The 23,833-nt window shown below is 40.1% G+C and overlaps 1 protein-coding gene across 2 annotated transcripts in view; it reads right to left on the reverse strand.

The window, feature by feature from the left end:
- LOC119225336 (EGF-like repeat and discoidin I-like domain-containing protein 3) overlaps nt 1-12,477 on the reverse strand; it is a 72,972-nt gene extending 60,495 nt beyond the window's left edge. Inside the window, exon 1 of one of the 2 annotated variants that reach the window (XM_037483126.2) lies at nt 12,056-12,477. In XM_037483126.2, coding sequence (XP_037339023.2) covers nt 12,056-12,119 — 64 coding nt within the window. In that variant the 5' untranslated portion in view covers nt 12,120-12,477. The remainder of the gene's footprint in view (nt 1-12,055) is intronic. The other variant, XM_037483125.2, reaches the window with a different exon arrangement.
- Nucleotides 12,478-23,833: the final 11,356 nt, after the last annotated feature.

Below are 23,833 nucleotides of genomic sequence, written 5' to 3' on the forward strand. Positions count from 1 at the left end.
ATTGTTGGTGCAGAAGTGGAGGAGGGGGTGAAACTCTCACTCCTCCTAATTGGATGTAATAGCTAGAGGGAATAAAATTGCAAGAAAGAAAAGCTAGAAGAGAGCGAAGATGATTATTGGGGGGCACTAAATGCCAAACATCTATGGAAGAGTAGAAGGACACACGGCGTAGTCCTAATAAGCTAAACATCACTAGCTCAGAAACAGTAAAGAGATGCACATGGAAGAAAAAATAATAATAATGAAGTCGGGAATTGAAAGGTGAGAGATTCTGAGAAATGGCAGCACATCAAACAGCTAAATGGGTATTGATAACTTCACAAAAACTCCTGGTTGTTGTGAAGTTGTGAGACCAGTGTGCGGGCGGGTGCCGGGTGGCCAGAGCGGAGCATGTGAGGTGAGAGCTGTCCTATCTGTTAAAATGAGCAGTGAACCCCCCCCCCCCTGGCCGACCGCTAGCACCCCCCCCTGTCAGCCCGTGAAAGTTTCCCTGATTTGGGTTTGGGAGAGTCCTACGCTGCGTCGCAGGGACATTTGGAACAAGAGAGAAACCTTTAGTGCTCCTCTGAAGTGAGTCGATTGCTGAGGGACATTCCGTTCTCCATCTTCTTGCCCTCATTGTTTCTACAGATTGTAGAACTGAGTTAAAAAGTGGCTGATATTAGAAGAGAGAGCGGTCCAACCAGCAATTTCCTCATTTCAAACAGAAACCCGACAGTTCGGTCTGACGGGGACGTTTTAGACGGAAATTTACGGCTCCATCAGTGAAGTTGCTCATGGCTTGGCCATTCTTCTGCGGGGACTACATTTTTGCAAGTGAATTTGCCATTTCGGAAGGCAAGAGAATCCAAAATGGAAGACATGGAACTAGGTTTTGAGTCTTTATGCTAGGCTAAGTTTGCTGGCGACAGCTACGTCTATGCTTTTAAGACTTGAGAGTCGATCGCCTCATCTGACTAACAGAGTTAACAGTTAACTGAAAATGCAAAAAGTCACAATTCTTAAGTCATACTCATTTATTGAGCCTCATCTAAAGAACCTGAACAGCGCTACCATTCCCACGTGTGAATCTGCTCAAGCTTGCGTTCCAGAATCAGCCAGCGATGGGGATGTGGCGGAGCTTTGGTCACTCTGTACTTAGGGGCTTCAACCAACATCATCATCATCATCATCATCATCATCATCATCTCAAAGGCTTGTGCAAACAAAAACCTCCAACCATTCAAAAAAGTGGAAATCTTTCTTCAGGGCCAGAGGCATCCTAGCATCCTGAGCTCAAACCACTTACTCTGAGATATGCTTCTGGCTGTGTGAGACCACCTCCACTTGTACTTTGAAGTCACACTGGAAGTAAACCAAATACCATAGATATATATTCGCACAGGGGTCCTTCAGATGAGACGAATGCACCAAGGCTACAATGCGTGGTGTGGGCAAGACCTTTACTGTGCTCAGAGACACGGGTTAAATAAAAACAAACAAACAAAATGCCCACCAAGCTCCTTTTTATTCTTTAGTGTAAAGGTCTCCATCCTTGTTAGGAGTAAGCTGGTCCCCCATTCGGCCCTCTATTGCTCTCATTACTGCATCCTGCCTCAGCCACCTCTAAGCCTTGCAAAGGTGCACAGAGGGCTTTTGTCTGAGGATAAGATCGATACCTTTCCTCATCATTGGCCAGAGGCAGCGATAATGCACTCAGTCCAGTGTCTAGAGGCTTCACCGGATTTTGCAGCAACCTGAAACGATAAACGGAAGCTTTCATCCGGTGGAACAGGTGCAATTATGAACCAAGAAGTGCCTAAAAATAGACTGTACATTATTTCCAAAACTATGGGGAAATTATAGTTGCTGATTTTATGATAATAGAATATATAGATAATTTCAACTCCCATAAGGTTGTTGAGAAAGATTTTGTCAACCATTATGAATTGCAATGAAACCCAATGTAGGAGCACCATCTTATATCATTTTATAGGTGATTCGCTGCCTGATCATCTCCCTATTTATGAATGCCTGAAAGTTCATGTTGAAAACTGGATCTCTGAAGCTCTGGACCCGAGCATTTTTTTTCATGTAAAGCATCTACCTTTGACCCTGAAGTCTCAGCAGTAGCTCTTATAATGTATGTCTCATTCTATCTGGTGGCTGCAGCAGGTTAGTGATAAAGATAGCTCAGAAGTTAAGTGCTGTGATTAATTATTTTAAGTTAACCATCTCATTAGGTCAATAAAAGTGCTTAATTGCCTATGGTTATCACAAGGTTTTTATTTTTACATGGTTTTAATGCAAGAAAATGGGAGTTGACTATTAAGATTCCTCTAATACAACATAAAAAATTGTTTAAGTGAAGATACCCTAGACTGCAAAATCAATAATAGTTGTATATAAAGGAAGATCCTTTTGCTCCTTAAAAGATGTAGCTGTGTCTGGATCTTTGTTGCAATTTAAAGACCAGCATGGAAACATAATATCAAGGCCATATGATTGATTTAGTTAATTAACATTATTCATAAAATTTCAGCTTCAGCAATAGTTTAGAAGCATTTCACTGTATTAACAATATTAGTTTAAATTATTCCACTGCCATACATGGAGCGTGTAAATTCAACATTCAATTTGAAATGGTTTCAGTTTGTTTGATAGAAAAAAAAGTCTGCATTATTTTAATCATTAGTATTTCCATAAATTCAATGGATTTATTTATGTCAGCGCAAAACTGTGTTGTACAAATGACAGATTTTGCATAGTTTCTGCCTTCATTAATAATCCTCTCTTAGACCATATGTCCCTTTTAGTATGAGCCTTTCTCCACCGAGAAGCACAGTTAGCTCTTTCACCCTCCATCGTAGACGTATGAAACAATGAATGCCCTTGCTAAGTCCAGGCTAGGAGTTTCATAGCAAACAAGACCTTTATGTGTGAAGGGAGCAGTCATTGATGGGGAGCTACAGTGCGGCTAAGCCCTGTTCCCGCCTGACATTCACTGGAGAGCAACTGGCTTCATATTTGCGACATGCTTCTCTCTGTCCTTGCTGCCCCCCCCCTCGTTTCTGTGCATGCTCATTACATATGCCCCAGTTTGCCCGTCAGCCGGGGAACCCTTGCAATAGCCTCATTACAAATCTGGAAAACTCCCATCTTTTGTACCTTTTCTTCCGCAACAAGATATCTCGCATTCATGCTTGTATCCCAGAAGTGGCATAAAACGATTCATCAAACATCTAGAGAAACGTGGAGCTCACATCTCATTTGAATCTTCGCAGTTACTGCTGAAGAGGAAGGTATCTGTGATCTGCTTGTGCAGATTTTAAAAAAGGGCCACAGGAAAAAACATTTAACTTCAATACTGTATTACTAATTAACAGGATTGATGCATATTCAGCAGCATATGAAGGCATTTCAGAGGCCCTGTTTGCTAAATGTACCTCATTAGCTCTCTTGTTGTCTTGATGTTTTCCATGTGGAATTTTGGATGAAAGGGAAATTATGCCACACAAATACACTCTGTGACTGAACAACCATCTGCTTTAAAATTCACAAAGTATGCAGTAGTGGGGCAAATTCAAATGTTTAGTCTTTTTACGTGTGCATGTGTCAGAGAGACAGACAGCTTCAAAGAGCATCGTAAATGATATAATGCTGAAAATTGTTTCATTACCTATTAGTCTTCAACTTTTCTTTGCATTAAAGAAAATATCTAGGGGAATACCCTTGCTTATGTTGAAACTAAGATGAGAAGACTCCGGTTTACATGCAGCTGGAACCAGTAGCCGGTTAGATTATCTTATAGCCTAGTGGAATTAGGGTAAAGAAGTTCTGTTTAAAATAAGAATTGTGACATCATATATTGTTTGTTTATTCTATACTTATTCTATATTATACTTTTATACGGGGTGGCAAATAACCATTTTACTTGTATGTGCCAGACTATTTTTGGGGTAGGAGTGGTGACTATTTGGGATTTCCAATGGTTGCCTGACGGCCAATTGTTTTTAAATGTTGTACAAATGTTAAACGAGACACAAGCTATTGGTTTGCTGGCTGCAGCTACATACCGAACCGACAAATGAGTATGGCATCAATCTTTTGATTTAATAACTGTCGATAGAACAAAAGGGCGTATTTCCTTTTAAATCTCCTCGCACACATAATAACGCACCCTGTACCGCAATGCACTTTCCAACGTTCCAATGTCTCACTGCATAGCAAGTATTTCATACTTTGACTTGTTGGATTAACTGTGCAAAATGTCATGGTTATTTTTTCGAAGATGACTATATATTCATGTTAGAAGAGCATGAAGAAGTGTTAAAAGAAATCCTCATCTGCTGGCCTAAGATGTGCATTGTGTGTACTATAAAGGGCAGGCTTTGAGAAATTGAATTTCTTCATCGTCATGCTTACTTCTATATTACTGAATTTCGAGTAGCAGGTGTGGCTTACTCAAGAGAGCCACAGTACTGTGTGTTCCAAGGCTCAGCGTAAAGTAGCTTCATGAGTGATGAGGTAAGGGTTTGGGTGCGGTACAGCCACAGCTGATTACGCAACATCCAAAAAGTTAGACTTTTAAGGAGTTTGTTGTGTCTTATTGAATAGACAGTTAACTGAAAATCAAGTAAATGAGTTACTGGTATATAAATGAAGATTATTGATTACTTTCACTTTTATTTTCTTGGAACCTACTTTAGAATTAAAAACCTTTTGCTACACAATTCCCAAAACGTCTGGATGTACATGTTTAAAGAATAGGGAAGAAAATCTGTATATTATTTTTGGGGACCCAAATGAAATCTTCTGCGGTTTATCTGTGGTTGCCAACCCAGTCTTTGGGGACGATTGCTCTAAATAAGCATGCATGCATCTGCAAAATGAGCACATGGTCTAGAATCAAACAGAGGCAACAGCTATGGAAAAGTGGAATTCAGAACATCAAGACCGATCTTCTCCAAGCTGCTGCAGCCACCTTAGAACCTTGATTTGATGTGTTATAATTATAACATAGAGGGAGACAGGGAGAGAGCGTTAGAAAGAGAGGGTGAGATGGGCTTCAAACAAGCCACTTCAATGCTTCAAACCCAGTTAAAAAAAACTCTGTGATCAAAACGTTGTGACAACAAATAATGATCTATATAGCGTGTAGCAGTATAACATATTCTCCTTTTGGATTATTACTGAAGTAGTTTTTTCTCTTCCCTTCTGCCTTGCTCTCATTTGTGTCCTCTTGCAAATATGCATATTAGCAAGTACAGCTACGTACTAAGGACTGACACTGTTTATTGCGTGTGTTCCTACAGCATCATAATTGCATCATGTTGAAATCACACAGGCAGCGTGTGCACGGTGTTCAAGGCCCAAGGCTCAGGTTCCCGAGTGACAAATACCAAGTGGGAAAAACACACGCACAGCTAACATTTAAGAAAGTGGAACAAATTGTAGTGGTTGTATTTTTATCAACAGAGTGTCCACCTGCTTTTGCTTGTGGGGTTTCTTGTTGGTCTTTGTTGTCGATGGAGAGGAATCTTTCAGGTAATACCAAACTGTTAGTTTGCTGCTTTTTTGTATTAGTGACAATAGTTATGTTATCAGCTCTACTTTGGATTTTGAAAATGAGTCATTCTGATCATTGAACTTCACTCAAACGGGTGATTTCTATTCTGGGTCCAGCTCTTCCCCCTGACTGGTACTAAAACCTCCAAGGGCAATCTATAACATCTGGTCTGGAGATATTTCAATTAAAAAACAAAAATGCACTTCACTTGTCAAAGTGCAGCATGCTGCATGACATTAGCTCATATAACCCCTTACAAAACAGCTTTGCACCAGTTCAGGGCAGTTTGAGAAATGCACTTTCAGTTAAAATGCAGTATTATACCGATTGTTAATAAAAAAACAATTTATTTTTAGAGCTGGGCCCATCCCAATTTTGATCACTCACTGAACCGCCCCCTGTTGGCATTCAACACAGTTTAGTGCAGAAGCAGACTGGCTGACATGATAAATAAAGGAATGCTGTTTTTGTGTTCATGGTAAATTAGTGAAGTATAGACGCACAAACACACTGTGCTTAAGAGCCAGAATTGCTGCCTAGACTTTGTGTGGTGACATTTCTGGGTTAGCTTCAAGCACACAATCCCAGCAAACTGCACACACAAACACACACAAGAACACGGTTTTGGTATGAACAAATATACGTCAAAATGCTGATGGTTGGGCGTGAAAATAAATGCACCAACAAATCCTAAAACAAGGCTAGTAGCTACGCTTCACTCATTATGAGATTAGTGAATTATAAGAGAAAGACATGTTCAGAACAACAGCTGTAGATAAAGAGAAGAGAGAGAGAGATTCCACCTGTCACAAAAAAAGGAACTTTACCATTTTCTTTGTGAACCAGGCACTACTTTACTGTTACGTTAGATGAACGTGCAGTTATTAGATTCGGTGGCATAATTTATTGTACATTCAAACAGAAGAAAAGAGGCAATGACTCAAGTTTCTCCTAGACCCTGGTGTGTAGACTGTAACAGGAGTGCTCATGATTTAGGCATGCTTCTTGAATAAGAATAAGTAGCCTCCGTCTCCTTGGGGCTTGTTCAAAGTAAGAACGTAAGCCACCTGCGCCCATCTGATCTCAAATACGTAGATGGGGCTTACTGCCGCCGCAGTGGCGTTCCAGAGCCTGACGAGGAGACTTTAGTTGACCAAAGCAAAGCTCATTGCTTTAGCTCAAATCTTTTTCTGAATAAAACAAGCTTAACTCCAGTAAGCAGAAACAAAAAATAGCATGCTTGCTCAATAAATAGAAGCATAAATGTTGCATGATTTTGATTCATTTGATTCCCCGGAATGTATCCTATTATTATAAAGTTAATGGGACTGGATGACTTACACACCCTGATGAAGCCATAAAACTGAAATGATGCAACCACGTTGTTGGAAAAAGTCTTTGACAGATAATATATAAATTACGAGCACAAAAGACATTCATATATTCGCACGGAGGATGTTACATTACAAAAATGTGTCTGGAGAAGGCTTTTTGTGCAGAGATCAAACAGTCAAACATCCAAAGATCTACGCGTCATTCATCCGTCCATGTACAAGCTTAAAACTCACAAATGTCATTTCATTGTACTCTCACCGTCTTAAAGCTTTGGTCTCACATTAGAGTTTAAACAGGCTCACAATTCTCACACCTCTTCAGATTTTCAGGCTGCTGCAGTTCTGTACTTAATCCCAAATAATTTATTCTGCTTATTGATCTGCTGTGGAGAGGTAGACTCCCTCACTCATGGCCGGCAACCCGTAATGGACGGCTGCTGCTGTACACTCTACTGTAAAGAAAAGAGGGGAGGGTCCGGAGAGCTTCACTACCACTGCAAAACAAATGTTGGGCTTGGCTTACATAAAGAAAACAATTCAATCTGACGCTTTTCAGAATTGGTCACTGTCAATATTTAATATAATATAATACATTCTGTAATTCCAACGTCAGTCTAGTGCTTTGCACTGGTAGAAAAGCCCTGTGGGGGGGTAGTTGTCCCCTCCAAGGTGGGCTTTTCCATCTGAAAGGCCAGCCCACCAATAAGCGAGCGAACTTGCCAAAGTGGTTGCTTACATGGCTAACAAAGCTAACCCGTTTTACATTAATCAGTGGGGAAAGGACTGATGGGAACTTGAACCCGGGACTGTACATTTAAAACCACAAAGCTTCGTTACAATGTATTGTACTGCTAGTTATTGCAAAAAATGTAATGAATTCATTGTAGTATTGACACTTTGTTAAATGCGAACCCACGTTAGCGTTTAAAGCATTTAAAAAAGTTGAGTTTAGTCAGTAATTACACTCCGTAAAAGATGGCACAAATTATGTGAATGTATATAATGATATAACGAAACAGTAGGCATGTTTTTTAAAGTCACAGTCTGAAAGTTTATGTGAGTTACTACAAATGTGGTTTTGATTACCTCATACCTCCGGCTATCGAGATTGATTTCTGCAAATAGTTTAATGCAATGTTTAATAGGCAATTGCAACATCACATTAAACTGGGTTATTCATCTGACCCTGCTCATCCATAAATAATCTTCCATTTGAACAGTGTGGTTAGCTACAGTGCAGAATAGTAAAACTATGAATTCCACATTGCACCTGTAATTGCTACATGTTGCATGTTAAAAATTATTTGTTTTAACCCAGGAAAGTCCCAAACAATATGTCACGGTTCATTTCAAATACAACATGATAAGGTTCCATTATGTGCAATGTTTTTTATGTTTGTGTGCCACACATTGTGAGCCTGCAGTGTGCGCCAGCTTGTGTCTCCTAAATTGTGATCCAGTGGGATTAATTAAAACTAGCGTGTGGTGATTTCTCAAAGGATGTGCTCCTGCGAGATCTAGCTTAAAAAGTGAAGTAGGCCTAAACTCAACATGAAATGACCCTACCTGCAATCCAAAACATTCATGTAATCTACTTTACTAATTTGATTCTTTTTTGTAGAATTTAAAGACAAGTCTTCGTTATGAGAGCCGTCATAGTCTAACATGCTGCTTCTAGCAGATGTTAGACTTTTAAGTTGTCTGGGAAAATTCAGATTCAAGGTTTTCAGTTTTGTGAATGGAGACTTAATGATTAGGAGAAAACGGATAGTCTGATTATTGTGTTTTTCTTTTTCACACTATTTCCTTTCACTACCTTGATGTACAAATGCATTGCTGTTAAGCCTCAAGCCATCTTTAAAATCTAGTAAAGTGTAAAAGCACAGCTTAGACGAACATCTTGTGTTAACGCAATCAGTAATTTCAGACTAAAAGCTTTTACGAGTCTCACAACTTGATTTACAATTGGGCTTCCCATTCTTATCTCAGGGGCCAGTTAAAAAGTATTTGGTAAGCACTTTCAATGCGTACGTCCTTGTAACCGTCACTCCAGTACGCTCCAAACACGTTAAACATAAAATGTAGGCAGGACAACAGAAGCCCAGGTACAGCGAAGAAAAAGGCTCTTTATCCATTAACTTGTGAGCAGAGAAGCCAATGGAATTACATTAGATCTGGACTGACAATAAATTCCTCAAACATGAAAAATAAAAAACAGTAGCCAACGCCACTACAGCAGCCCATTTCTTTTAAAGATTGATTTCTATGTTTTGATGACACATATTTTTTTCCTTTGTGTGCATGTTGTCAGCCGATAAGTTGCTTTTAGCCCGTTGGTTATCATGGCGGATGATCTGAGAGGTCTGACCTCTCGACTGATTGAAGACTGTGCCCTTTACAACCAGAGCGAAGGGCACTGTAGATGGAGGTTGCCCGTCATTGTTACTAAAAGTCACCTATACGTCCACGATAATATTCAGTGGCCACAAGCCAAAGCTTTAATGAGCTTTTAGATGGATCACTATCATCTATTAATTTATTCAGATTGCTTGTTTTATTCAAGCGACAGTCTTAAAGGCAAAAATGTGCTTTTCAATTCTTTCTTAAAACAGATTCCTTTTTAGGTGTTTGACCAAACCATTAGTAAACTAAATGTCCAATACTGTACTGCCGCAGCCATATGTCTAAGGTTACATATTTGCAGTGATAGATGCATCATGTAACTCTATAAATGATATCCCACCATGCCTATCATGTAGTAAAATAATGCATCAGAGGTAAATGTAAGCGAGTTAGTTTGCACTTTGCTGTCAAACCACTGCCACAAGATACCAAACACAGTATTAAGTCACAGCCAGACAACAATTTCCATCCAACTCAATTGGAGCGAGGTCTTTTGTTTATCCAAATGTACCAGATGCCATTCCTGCTAACAAAGAAGAAGCCTTCTGTCACTCTTTCCATCTGGTTCGAAACTGACCTAAATCTACTGTTATTGAGCATGACGAGCAGCTGATCAGGCCAATCTAAAGCCATAATCATTCTCATAGCACAACAATTTCATATCTGTGCATTGTGTTACTTAAACTGTGTTAAGTGTGATTGAAATCTTTGAGGGAAATGAACAGTGACCAAAAATATAAACACTAATCACGATTTACCAAGTCGCACCCCCCCCCTACCCTCCCCATCTCCAGATGGCTGTCCATTTGCTTAAAAGGCTGTATCTGCGATAAAACCAGACTGAGACTGAAATTAAAATGCATTTAAACTGACTATCTAAACAAGAACAAAAGCATCTTACATACAGTGGGGCCCATTGGTGCAGTTGGGTGCTTTGTGTCAGGCGGACAGGCCTGATCACAATCACAATGTGTGAGAGTCGGCACCAGTAACCAACCAGAGGAAGTGATGTATTGCACACAGACTTGGAACAATGCAGCCTGTTTTACCTGAAGGCGCATATTTCTACCGCATCAAATGTTCCAGTGGACAGAGGTACCCTGTGACACCCTGAAAAGAGTTTTGCTTAGCAGCTTTCTCCAAAAAGACACCTGCAGCCACAAACGGTAAGTAGAAGATAGCTCTGGTAAAAGAGATTTCCGACCACCACAATGAACACAGGAGTTTGAATGCCGCTGGACTTTTGGAGCCAGTCTAGAGCAGTTATGTTGCTGAAATAGCTGCCAGGGTGACAGAGAATGGCTGTAAGGATGCTCACGGACAGATCGTATACTGTTTAGAGCCTCCGCCACCTCCGTGTCCTCCTCAAACCAACTCTGTGTGTGAATGAGGTTGTGAGTAGGAAACGGATGGGCAAAAAAAAACATGCTGCAATACAACCAATTTAACTGGGATGTGATTCATTGAGGGACAACTTCAGTTTTTTGTTTTTGTTTTATATTAATCATTGAGCCTTGAAACAAGTACACCCGAGGCCTTAAAGCTCCCTGCTTTTCTTCCGCATCTATTATTGCAGCCTACCGGGGAGTATTATGTCTTCTAGCAACTGATTCTGAGTTGACAGTGCGAGAACCTTAGGAACTCTGCTTAAGGCTCTCTCCTGGTATGGAGTCTGCGGTCTGTTTGACGTGTGGGACTCCTGAGGCAAGCATGTTGCTAAATGAATAGCGACAGGGGGGATGGCATGACCCACTTCCGTAAGGGGTACACCGCTTCATTTACACAACTCCCACAGGTTCTGTACTGTTCATGGAAAATATACAGCATGGGCCAAAGCTTAAATGTTCCTATCACCAGAAATGGAAGGGCAAAGGAGGGGGGAGGACGAATTATTTGAATGCTGATCCAGGGGGGTCAGGTGAATCCCTTATAGCAATTTCCTCTCGACATAACGCAGTCTGAGCGTTTTTTTTTGGGGGGGGGGGGGGGGGGGGGGGGATTCTACATTAGAAGGAACAACTGACCTTCTTTTGGCGAGAGTCAATAACAGTGCCGTGATGCAACTATTACAGAAGGCTTTCTATCTAGCACATCCCCACCAAGCGAAAGCATATACCGGTCTGCCTAAAGACCACGTTGTCTAGAAGCATATCATTGCTCTGTGATAATTTCCATGTGTGCGTTTTTCTAAACTCAGTTTGCTACAGAGGAAAAATGACGTATTTTTCTTCTTTCCCAACTAGGGCTTTATATATTTTTTTTCCCCGGAGAGCACCACGGAGGAGCGAATAAACATCTGGGGAGCATCACTTCGAGGGCGCACAAACATGTACGGCGCGCTATGTTAAAATGCGCGCGCCTGATTCACCCTTTTATCACAGAGAAATTATATGCACGGATAAAACGGTGATTAGTCTGTTTGATCGACTCAAACAAGTGTCCCCAAAATGCAATCAGTTAACCATAGCGACTCGTGCAGGGACTAAGAACGGTAGTTTCCCGGTGCCAAACCCAGCTGAAAGGCTGCTGGTATTACGCAAACCACACAGACTCTCCACACACGCACATTACGTTTTGCTCAGCTATTGTGTGGAATCTCCCTCTTTGAAACAATCCGATGGAGGATACTTGGTAACACGCGAAATATGAAGACGCTCCGATTGCTGGTGATCAGTTTTGGGGTCACTCCTACGCAAAAAGAAAAAAAAACCGCTATTCTTGTAGAAATGTTTGGACAACGCTAATGGCAGCCAGTCACTTTCCAACTCACCCATCACATGCTGCGGGACAGCGGCTCCCAAACACAGGGCGATGGAAAGCAGTAGCGGTCCCATCCTCTCACAACAGAACGGCTCTGACTCCCAAGGTTACAGAGGTGTGGTATTTAAAAAAAGAAGAAAGAAATAGAAATAGCCGAAAGTTGTCTCTTGTTGTCTCTCGCAGGGTTGTGGGACCTGGGATCTGTTGCCCCGTGTCCTCTCACGTGAAGTCCACCTGTGTTAAAGTCTGCGGAGAGACAAGCTCGCCACCTGGGTTTGTTTTTCCGAGCAGAAACAAGTAAACTGTAGCTGCCTGGTCCTCCCCCCCCTACTCTCCCTCTCTCTCTCGCTCTCTCTCTCTGCTTCCTTCTGCGCTCCTACCGCAGTGGAGCGATGTTGCGTACAGAGCGGCGTGTGCGCCCGCTGCTCATCGACCATCAAGCCTCCCCAAGCTGCGTAAACCTTCACTTCCGGACGAGACTTCTAAAATAAAACCACACAACTAATTTCATTTTGAATAAAATATTCTCCATTGGTAAGGCAAAGAAGCTCGACGCGTTATAAAAAAATATATATATTTTTTATTTCCATGCAGTCTGATTCACATTAATTGGCGTCCACTGTAAAGGTTGACATAAGACGGGGTGTCCTTAAATGGTTGACGTAACGATTTTAGTCTGGATTACTTTTGAAATATTAAAAAAGTGAAGCTTTTGTTCTGAAGATACAAATCCTCGGTTAGGCAAATGACACAGCTTCAAGGACAGTTCCCCTTTGGCTCCAAACGCTTGATGGTCAATCATAAGTAAACCGACTGGGGGTCTCTTCTCCTCCCATCTTCCCAAAGAGCAGTTCCAAAAAGTCTGCCGGGTTCGGGTTTTAAATCAGATCCCTTTGCCTTCCCCTTTTTTTTCACTCCACATTGCTTTCTCTTCAATTCTGATTAAATTATATAAAGTTATTTGGATCATCTTCTTATGTGGGGCCAGTCCTAAAGGGAAACTATTCACATTTACACATAATGTGTATATTAAGTGGACATCTTCTAATTTAATGTATCCATATATTATATCATAACATATGTCTGTTACTCCAGGAAAAGACAGACCTAAGACTTTGATATCAAGGATATCAACAGGTTAAGAGTGCTATCATATCGCATCATGGATTCCATGGCACCGCCAATGTAGCCATTGCAAGTCCAAAACATTTTTTTTTCTTCACCTACTAAGTGAAATTGAAACAGTCGTTCTTGAATCTCCGAAATCCTTTTGATTCAGGCACAACTGAAAAGCCCCTGATGAAACTAATATGTAAACTGCTAACTCACGGAGCTGTGGCATTACCGAAATTAGATTGTTTTGCCATCCAATGTGCACAAACAGATTCATGTGCCATGTAAGATATGGGAGCTAAATAAATCTGACAACTGCACTTTAGCAAATTCAAATGTACACTAATTGACCCTTATTATGGACTAAAATAACATATTAAATGAAGCACAAATCTTTCCAATCTTATTTTGCTTCTTTATTGTGCTCTCTGTTAACTTTTAAGTATAATATTTGATGGAAAAAATAGAAGCGTTAGAAGTCTTTACTGTGTTGGTTTGGACATTTTGGACTTGATGGTTTGCTCTTCTCCAGGTCATTTTTAGTTTTTAAGCAATTTGTAATTTGGGAGAAAGCATTATGTTTAATGCCCATTTCTCTTTCCACCCATTTTAGTATATAATTTTGGAAACTTAAAAAACAGCAGGGCACAGGCTAAATTTTAAGCTGACGTCATCACCCAACATCCCATAGTTATCAGTCTGACCTTGAGATGTTTCCGAGCTCCCTCTTCATGAATCATGAAAGATATCAAGTGTCTTGCGGTTTAATGTAGACAGAGTCTTATAATTGTATGCACTTGGTCAAGACCTATAAATCATCTGCAGTTCCAAAGTGTCTACTATCGTCTCAATGAGACAGTGCCCTCTATCCTCTATCTCGGCACCACCCATTGTTTCAACATCACAGCGTTATTTCACCTGAATTACATTTGGTTTGGAGTCGGATAAGGATTTACTCTTGGAATCAGATTAACACAACATCTTTTTATTTGTATTGAGTCTGACTACATATACTACTATACAACCACAACACTGACACAAAAGTCCTCATTAGCCTTCCGTTGTATGTGTGCCAGACGGAGAGAGACAGAGGAGATGATCAGTGAGGATTCACGGAGGCTTGCTGGTGTATCTGTGCAGTAAATTCAGGCTCCCTGACCTCTTCCTATCTCCGCAGCCAGTCTGCACACACTGAAACCCGCTCGTACAACTGTATTGTGTAAATTCTCTGCCAAAACCTCGCCACAGCCAGCCCTTCTTCTAACTCGAGTCTTCTTGTCTCCTTTGCCCTTGTGGAGAGGCTGGGCTCGGACCAGTGAATCCTCTTCAGCCCACATCCATCCTCATTTTGGCCATGGGGACCCACTTAGGATGAGCAACCGGGTGGAAAAACTCAGTGACCTTTTTAATTCTTTACTCATTTGCTGCGGCTTTTATTTCAGCCACTAACACGGGTGCCGTGTTTTTGAGTCCGGCGAAAGTTAGAGTTGGAGAGGAGTGGCTGCCATTTCTCATCCTGCAATAATCAGCACGATGAGTGGCATAAAGATATTGTTCACCCAATAAAGGGGGAACTGTAGGACCTTTAGGAAGTTTTCCGAAATCAAAACTTAATGGGTAAAAACTCTACGAATTCAGAGAAGGACCGTACTAATAGCATGAGGCTTTATGATCTAGCGTGCCCACAGCGTTTCCATAACCACCATTTTAATGAGGTTAACCTCTTTAAAACAGTGAATGAGGGGCTAATCACTTTCACCCTCATTGCCTGTCCCGTGTTTCTATAAGCCCCCTTTCCTCATTCCCTCTGTCTCTCACAGGGGGGGAGAAGAAGAGGTTTTTCCATATAAACTCGCGCCGGCTCTCTTATGTCTCCAGGTTCCCGCGCTCTCCTTCCCAATCAGACTGCCTGAGTCTTGTTCAAGGTCTCCCGCTTTCTCTCCGAACTCGCTACAAAGGCCCGAGGCAGGGAAAGTAGGAGTATGAGAGACAGCAAAGGCAATGAGGCGGTGGTTAGAAGGGTGGTGATGGTGGCGGTGGCGTGCAAGGGAGGCGCAGAGCAGGATCGAAACGGCGAGGTACTAAAGGAGATGGATGAAGAAAATACAAGAGACAGAGGGAGCGCGGAGCAGATTGAGCCAGTGAGGAAGGCAAGCAACACTAAATTAGATGCTCTTGGACGAGAGACAGTGAATTAATTCCAAAGGGAATATTGCATTTTATGGGTTTTTTTCTCTCAGCGTTGGGACACACAGTGGAGCTATGTGTCCCCCCAGCAGGCTTTCTTATTCCTCTCCTCTGTTCTGTTAATCCCAGGCAGTTGATACCACTGGCACCAGCTCCTGCTTGCTCACTCTTTTTTTCCACTCTCAGCTGATTGATATACTATTCTCCACTGCAAATGTAATGAGTGTTAACTTTACAAATAGACCAACAATTTGATATTGATTGAACAATGGTTGCACTGGTTTGCCGTTTCGATTCAAAAGATGACATTATAGCACTTGGTATGATCTCTAAATAATGATAACCAAAGGAAACGAAAACTGTCAGGATTACATTAAAAGTGTTCCTACTCTTCTATTTTGACAATGTCACCAATTGTTTTTAGCTTTCCAAAAGAAATGAACCATAATGCATCGCCTTACAAAGAACATTTTTCATAACTCACCCCCACTGTGACCATAATTACAATGAGCTGCCACGGTGCACCCCGTCCCATACGTTTCCACTACGAGGACGTCCAAGGCTGGCCCCACTCTCCATCATCCACAAGTCAGCATTTCTTATTTGATGTAGTGATACATTGTATTATTTGGGTGGGCTTGCCATTGCAGACTGAATCACTAAGATGGCAGAAGAAACAGATCTTAAGGTATGAAAACGGATGTTTAAAACAAATATCAAATATTATTTATCTTGCAAAACTCCTTTTAACTGAACAAAGCAAGAGGATTTAGCAGGGGGGCGTTATAACAGATGTTGAGTTCTTGTTGGGCTTTAGACAGCTTTCAATCACAAACAACTTTGTTTATTTCGATTTTCAGAAGTCCGTTTGGATTATAGTTTGTCTTGACACATTCAGATCATATGACTGCCGAGATGAAGGACAGAATTCTCCTCTCGGATTGAACAAATATCTTCTTCACTGGCTGAGGCTGGGGACTTACTGTAAGAACAATTTACAGAGACGACAGTGAACCCTTCACTGAAGACTTCACTTCAAAGCCTGCGTAAGCAAAAGCTGCCATCACCATACACTGCAACCACTGTTGTGCTTTGATACAAACAAAACAGGCAACAGTGAGGACAGAAGTGTGTTGGTCACACTGAGGCGTGGCCCCTAATGTCTGTGAATTTTATCTTCTTTTTTTACACCACAATGGCACATTTTAATACAAGCAAATGCCCGAGAGCAACTATGTTTATCTTCAAAACCTCAATATAATGTAACAAAGTGAGTAATGAGGAGGACCTTCCATCCTCTTACACCACTCAGATGATCAAAGACCTGGTGAACTCATGCACCACATGCACCCTGCACCACAAAATCCCCGACCATTCTTTGTGCGTAGTCGCAAATCTGTAGTTGTCAACAAATGCCCACTAAAAGGTACAACAAAAGCCAAGATGATTCTCTACTGATTACAAGTGTAACCTTGTTGCGTGGGAATCTTGAGGTAGTTATTTAGAACTTGTTCAGTTCGATCAGCATTTAAATTGATCAGCTGTTCCATTGCTGGATGATTTATCAAACCACCGGTTTATGGAGGTATTTTTGGCATTGCTCTTCTTTGTATCTCTTCAGCTGGTAGGTGTAATGTAATGGAGCCAGGGCGGGGAAAACAACAGAGTTTTATTTGATAGAAGAGCAAATTCATGAATAACATTTCTGAAACCCTAGGAAATAATCACTATTGCTGCTAAGAACTTGTGGAAACCTGATTTAAAACCAAACAGGATATGCAACTAAACGCTGTCCTGTCTGACTTCATAACATCATCCGAATGGTGCTCCGTGAACTACCTGCGTTTTATTCATTGTATCTATCAAGCCACACACGGACAGGTTTACTACAGGAAAATAAACTTTCAAAAAACAAAAGGGCTACGCCGGACTTTCACTCGACGCAGGCCCTAATAATGCATATTTTGCATATTTGAGTTGTTTTTATATAGTGAGTCAACCTGCTAAGTAACCAGTAACATTTTTCTGTAAGCTACATATAGCCTTACATTGTTTTATAATGAAGTAAATAGCATGTTGTAAACATTTGAGGTACATGTTTTTTATGTGTTTTTGTAAGCTTTTTCCAAATTAGTGAGTTTAACAGCATTATAAGCAGCAGCATAATATTAGTGTTTAGTAACACAGTATTTTTCTTACTTGGCTTTCACTGTAAAGTTTGCCCTTGAAGTTTCTCTTCCCTTGAATGATTTACGATTCAAACAAACGTATTGGTATGTTCAACACTGCGATTCCCTTGTAATAGTGTGCTACAGAAACATTCCTAGTATTGATAGAGAAGCTTGTCCTGGAGACAATCATCCTTGAAAAGCTGCCATTTCTGCTGCCATTTCATATCAGATGATCAATCACTTCATAACCTCTCTCTCAACAGTTTGGGTTTCAACAAACTAAAATTCCCATCACATTCTGCACACTGCAGATGTATTTGTAGAGACAGTGGGAAGAAAGGTGTTAAAGAATAATCCCTGCATCACTATTGACTGCCTTGGCAAAAAAACTATTGAATGATCAATGAGTTAAGCGCAGTTAGGATCAGCAATGACATGAGAGCACCATCGGTCCCTGGGTTTGCTTCAATATATCGACCTTGGGTACTGCAAAACCTATTCTCGATGGGCTCTTCCAACATCCCATGTTTCTGCGGCTGAAAACTAATATGATATTACCCAGCCGGGCATATAACAGTAATGTTTATGCAACCCCAACAGAGTATGTAAATAATTCAGAGGTTATGCAGGGGATCGTCTTGGCTGCGCCTGTGTCAGGCAGTGAGAAAATCTGTGCTAGGCGGAGGAGGATTTTCAATGTACTCATCCTTCTCTTTACAAAGCAGTACACTTGACATTTTTCCATTTCAATCCCAGAGTCATCTTTGAGCAGCGTAAGCCTACCCCCAAAAAAATTTTTCACCCCTTGGAGATTTAAAAAACAGCTATGGGAACCGAGGACACTGCGAATGAATTAGCGCTCTGCGCTCTGGTGAAAGTGAAACCAGCATTAGGAATTATGCGTTTCCTATCAGATAAAAGGATATTTTTAGCCTGTCAAGAGACTTCTGAAAAAGCCCAGTAGCAAAGAAGGACTTCATAAACCATAAAAACACTCACACAAATAAAAAGCTGGTCCAATTGATTTAAATTAAACACAGGTCAGAGAGAAAGGTGATAAGACTGTACAAGAGTGTGACTCAGCTACATATTGTATGAAGTCGAGGACGTTTTGGAAGTCGGAATCCTGCTTAACGGATCGAATCTGGAACCTTTATGATCCACACACGCAGGCCATAACACAATAATGAGGATATATTAGATGTTATTTATTCAGGCAAACACAGGAGCACCCGAGTCAATTAAGCGCTACTTTCTTAAAAATATTTCTTAAATATTTCTTAAAAATTAGACAATAATTTTACTGTGTAATAAGGCTACAGTAAGTGGTACTTTGACGTGATTCATGGTGAGACCTTAAAGGCTCTTGTGTGGTGTTTTCTTGTTCTAACCATCGAATACAATATATCATTACAATATGAACAATGTTTTTCTTTAAAATATTATAGATGGTGTGATATAGGAAAACTAAAAAGAAATGTCAAGATAAAATGCAATGGACTTGGAATGGAAATTTTTTTCTGCTTTTCGTAATGAAAACAAAATAGATGTATTTGATTCCACTCCGTGGCCTTTCTTGTTTAGCTTTTTTTGGGGAAGGCTAGAAACAATGTGAACATCATTTTGATGAGAAGAGTCAAGTCTGATAAAGGAAATATGTATATTACATTAACAGATACAGTGACGATACGTCTTCCGAGTCGTTGGCCTTTGGACCCTACAGGGAGAATGTAATCGATGAGGCAGACAGAACGATGAGTTGATGAAGCTGATGAGGATCAGGTGAAGATAGGTAGGTGCAGGGATGTGTTGCAGCTCCACGAGCAAACTGGAGGGAAAGATACAATGAGATTTAAAAGAGAAGGCAGCAAGATGGTAGACTAACGGTGTCATTTTGTTGTTGTGCTTATTGAATTGAAAAGAGCTGATCCATACACCTGATTGATTCCCCAAACAATGACAGCAAGGCAATAATAATGATCTGCAGATGTAGGAGGAATAAACTACGGGCTTAAGCATGCAAGAGTATAGTTGTCCTGTCTAAACCTACAATATGACTTGCATTACATTACATGTCATTTAGCTGACGCTTTTATCCAAAGCGACTTACAATAAAAATAAATAAATAAAAAGAACCTGGATGGAAATCAACATGAAGAGAATTGTGTAAATGCACACTTGGGGTTTACACTTCCCTAATGGTCTGCGTGTTTTTATGAAGAATATCGCAGGTGTTTTCCATTCAAGTGTAAATCCACTTGCTTTGGGAAGGTGTTTGGTGTCAGATGTGTTGCTGACATTTGAGTGTGTGAGCATGTGTGTTTAAGCGAGTAACATACACTATGAATATATGGAGAGGCAACTAAAACTCATTAGGATCACTGATACGTATGTAGTCTATATGGCAAAATATTAAAGGTTTTCATTTCTAATTTCCTGGAGGTCATGCAATGGAGGAGCATCGATGATCATTTATCACAGGTAAGTGTGACCTTTTATAATATGCAAAATGAGAGTCGAACTGTTAATGGGATAAAACCAGTTTTTGAAGACAATTATTTTTGCTACATTGAACAATCTTTGTGCAAAGCAGAGATCAGCTCTTATCCCCAAAGCTGAAACATAAACAAATATCTGTTAGATATCCCACTGCATGACACACAACTGGTGAGTAGTCATCCTGTTTAGATGTAACCTCTGAATATATCCTTAAAAGCTTTTTTTCCAAAATAAAGCACATTTTATTCAATCTGCCAATTAAGTCAGATTATAGGGTCCTCGCTACGACTAGTCGTAGAGGAATCTATTGTATTTCAAGGAATTGATTTAGGCTCTAAAAAATTGTATTTTGCCCGAAGAATTTCCAAACTGTGTGTAGGAACCACCATTCGTTATGAACGTTGAAGTTGTTTTAACTCGACCATATTTTATCTAATCTGCTCCATATTTCTCATACCTTCTCACCCTTTAAACATCCATATGATCATTTCTAACCTCTCTTATGGTTTTAAGAAGATATTACGGTTAATTAACTTTGCAAGGGGTGTGGCTTGATATGGCAAGATTTATAACTTCCAAATGGCTTCGCCTGCCCTCACGATGTGTAAACATTGAACCCTTGAACACACCCTAATTTTTTCATAATTTTTGAAGATTAGGGGGCGCTGCATTTAATCATTAAAGATGTGCCTTTTTGCAAATTTTCATAATTTCCTACAGTTGTAAAAGACCTCCTCCCAGGGATTAAACCTGATTCTTTTTAAATCCACGCAGTGTGCTCTTGAGACCTTGGCCTCTAAAAGTTGCATTTTGCCGGAAGAAATATTAAACTTTGTGTAGGGCGCAATAAAAAAAAAAACACCTTTTAAAAGATATCGAAGTTGGGTCATGTATGGTATTTTGAGAGGCTTTTATTTTGGGATGTAACATCAGAATGTCCTGGTTATCCAAAAGTGTCACCTTGGGGATGTGTACTTTCAACCTGAAGAGGAATGGTCATGTATGTATGGTCAGTATTGATTGTTTCCTTTTAAACCTAATCTGAAAATGACCAAATGTAGTCTGGTAATAGATTTTAAAGGAAATTGGTTCATTTATGGTACTTTTAGAGGCTTTTTTTTTTGGACTGGTACATCAGAATGTCCTGGTTATCACAAAGTCACACCATGGTGATGTATACTCTCTGCCTGAAGTGGAATGGTCATGAAAGTATTGATTGTTTTCCTCTAATCTGAAAATGACTAAATGTAGTCTGGTGATTAAGATAAAGAAGGAAATTGACTCATCTATGGTATTCTGAGAGGCTTTAATTTTTAATAGTACATCAGAAGCTCCTGGTTATATATTGACATAAAAGGCCTAAGACCATGATTATGTCAAAGATAAAGTTTGCAAAGCGGCATTCCTGGCGTTTCTCCACACGGTTAACGACCACTGACTTGCATTGAACGCTTCGTCTGCCGACCGCTGGGTTCCTCGGCCGCATTTGTTACCGTCCGGCCAGTATAAATGGAACATGCCATTTGTCATTGTACTTTGTCTCATCGTCTTACTGTCCAATGTTATGTACCAACTGCCATGTCAAATTACTTGTATGTCTAACATATTTTGCCAATAAATGTTCCTGATTCCTAATTTCTGAAATGATCATTGACTGCAACATACGAATCAACATATGATTGCCAATTCAGAAAGTAAATCCATATTTATACAAAATAGATAAATATTTTAATCCTTAAGTCCTTAAGTGTGTCCTGTCTGGCCAGTGGAGTTTTTTCAAAAGAATTTGGAGAAATGGGACAACTTAAAAGTCACACATAAAAGTAATTGAAAATCATTAATGAAGAGATTGATATGAAATCTAAAAAGCACTAAAATCCAAGTAAATGGAGTGTGTCTATATGAAACTTTACCTCTCAGGTTTCTGTGTTCCAGCGTGGCGTCTCGGTGGTCTGCACGTCAACAGGAAGTGGTTCCTGCACAGCTGAAAAGCAACAGCTCCCCCTCTCTATCATGGTGGCCCTGAACTCTGAGGTAAGCACAAAATGGTTTTAGGTAGGCAAATTAAATACAGGTTACTTTCTGACCAATAGTGATACAAAACAATGTCATTTAATATTCGTCCCCTGTATTAAAGTCATTGTTAATGGCTTAGATTTTAGAGACATTCTTGAACGTGCCGCTTCTGAGATGGTGCCACGTGTTTACTCTCCAATAGAGAACAAGTGTGATATTCAAGGCTATAAGAGAAATGGTATACAGCAGGGGTTGTGTCTAAAACATTACAATTAAACAACAGTGTTTAAAACACACGCATTCTAAGGTGATTAGTCTTCAAATGAAAAACAAACTTTTCATTGCGATTAATCTAGATTAAGATGAAATAGTGATTTTCTATCTATTGACAGTCCTATTATTTATAATATATATATATACTTAGTCACTTAGTCACATCATCATTTTTTTTTTAAAACAACAGCCTTTTTCAAGGCTTTTAGCCTTACAGGCTCCCTAACAGTCTTTTTAAAGACTACACTGAGGCGTTCACGACTAAGAAACACCTTTTTTTGTTATTTTATTGTTTTATTGTTGTTTATTCCTCACTATGTACCACGGAAACAACCGGAAGTCCGGAGCTCGCCCTTCATTGCTCGGGACTCCTCCGACAGGATACGAGGTGAACATTGCACTGTCTCATGCAAATAATGAGGTCCACACCCTTGAAAGGCAGCTAGAAGATCAGCAGCTGGCCTACAATTATGTTTGTAAAATGTTGCACGTTCTAAAATCCTGCGCAGTTTTCATACATTTAGCGTTATCATATGAATAAAAAAGCAGGACAATATTCACATGTCACTTTTTCAAACATTTAGAGACAAAATCGTGTAAATACATGCAACAACTTTTCCAAGTACAATGTTTGGCAGTAACACAAAGTTGTTAAATAATAAATGTTAAATGTAAATGTTAAATATAAATGTAAATGTAAATGTTAAATGTAAATCTAAATGTAAATACTAAATGTAAATGTTAAATCTAAATGTTGAGTTTGAATGTCAGACATGACTACTGACAATTACAATAGTTACGGTAATTCATGGAGCAAGCCAAGATGGAAGTCCGTATGAATTAGCTCTTGTTATAGAACCGGGGTACCGCGGCCGTTTCCCGCACCTGATGGAAACGGCCGCGGTGCGCAGTCGGATGGCCGCGCTACCCTCGTCTACGGGACCATCCGCAATCGTTCGCCCTGTCAAACGGACCATCGCTGATGGTTTCACTGGTCCGGCCCCCGTCGATCGGACCATCTGCGGTAGTACAGTAGTGTTGGTACAGTAGTATGAACACTGTACCAACATGTTTTCTCTGTATTAAGGTCAATTGTGCATCGCTGAGAGCAGTGGTTGAATACATTATTCCACTGAGTAAAGCAACTTTTAAAGAATTTTAGTTTACATTGAATACAATCATAACTGTACATTGGTATTATTCTATTGATTACAGTTTCCAAATTCCAGCGGTTTTAGAACATTCTCATTACTTTGTTGAATACATACCTCGGGTTATATTTTGGTGTACACTAAATGCATTTTATTAGGGCCCTCGCTACGACTAGTCGTAGATGAAACTATTGTATTTCAAGTAATTATTATTGTTATTATTATCATTATTAGGGTCCTCGCTACGACTAGTCGTAGATTAAACTATTGTATTTCAAGGAATTATTATTATTATCATGATTAGGGTCCTCGCTACGACTAGTCGTAGATGAAACTATTGTATTTCAAGGAATTATTATTATTATCATTATTAGGGTT

Source organism: Pungitius pungitius, chromosome 5, assembly GCF_949316345.1.
Source record: "Pungitius pungitius chromosome 5, fPunPun2.1, whole genome shotgun sequence".
In the NCBI taxonomy this organism is placed as follows: domain Eukaryota; kingdom Metazoa; phylum Chordata; class Actinopteri; order Perciformes; family Gasterosteidae; genus Pungitius; species Pungitius pungitius.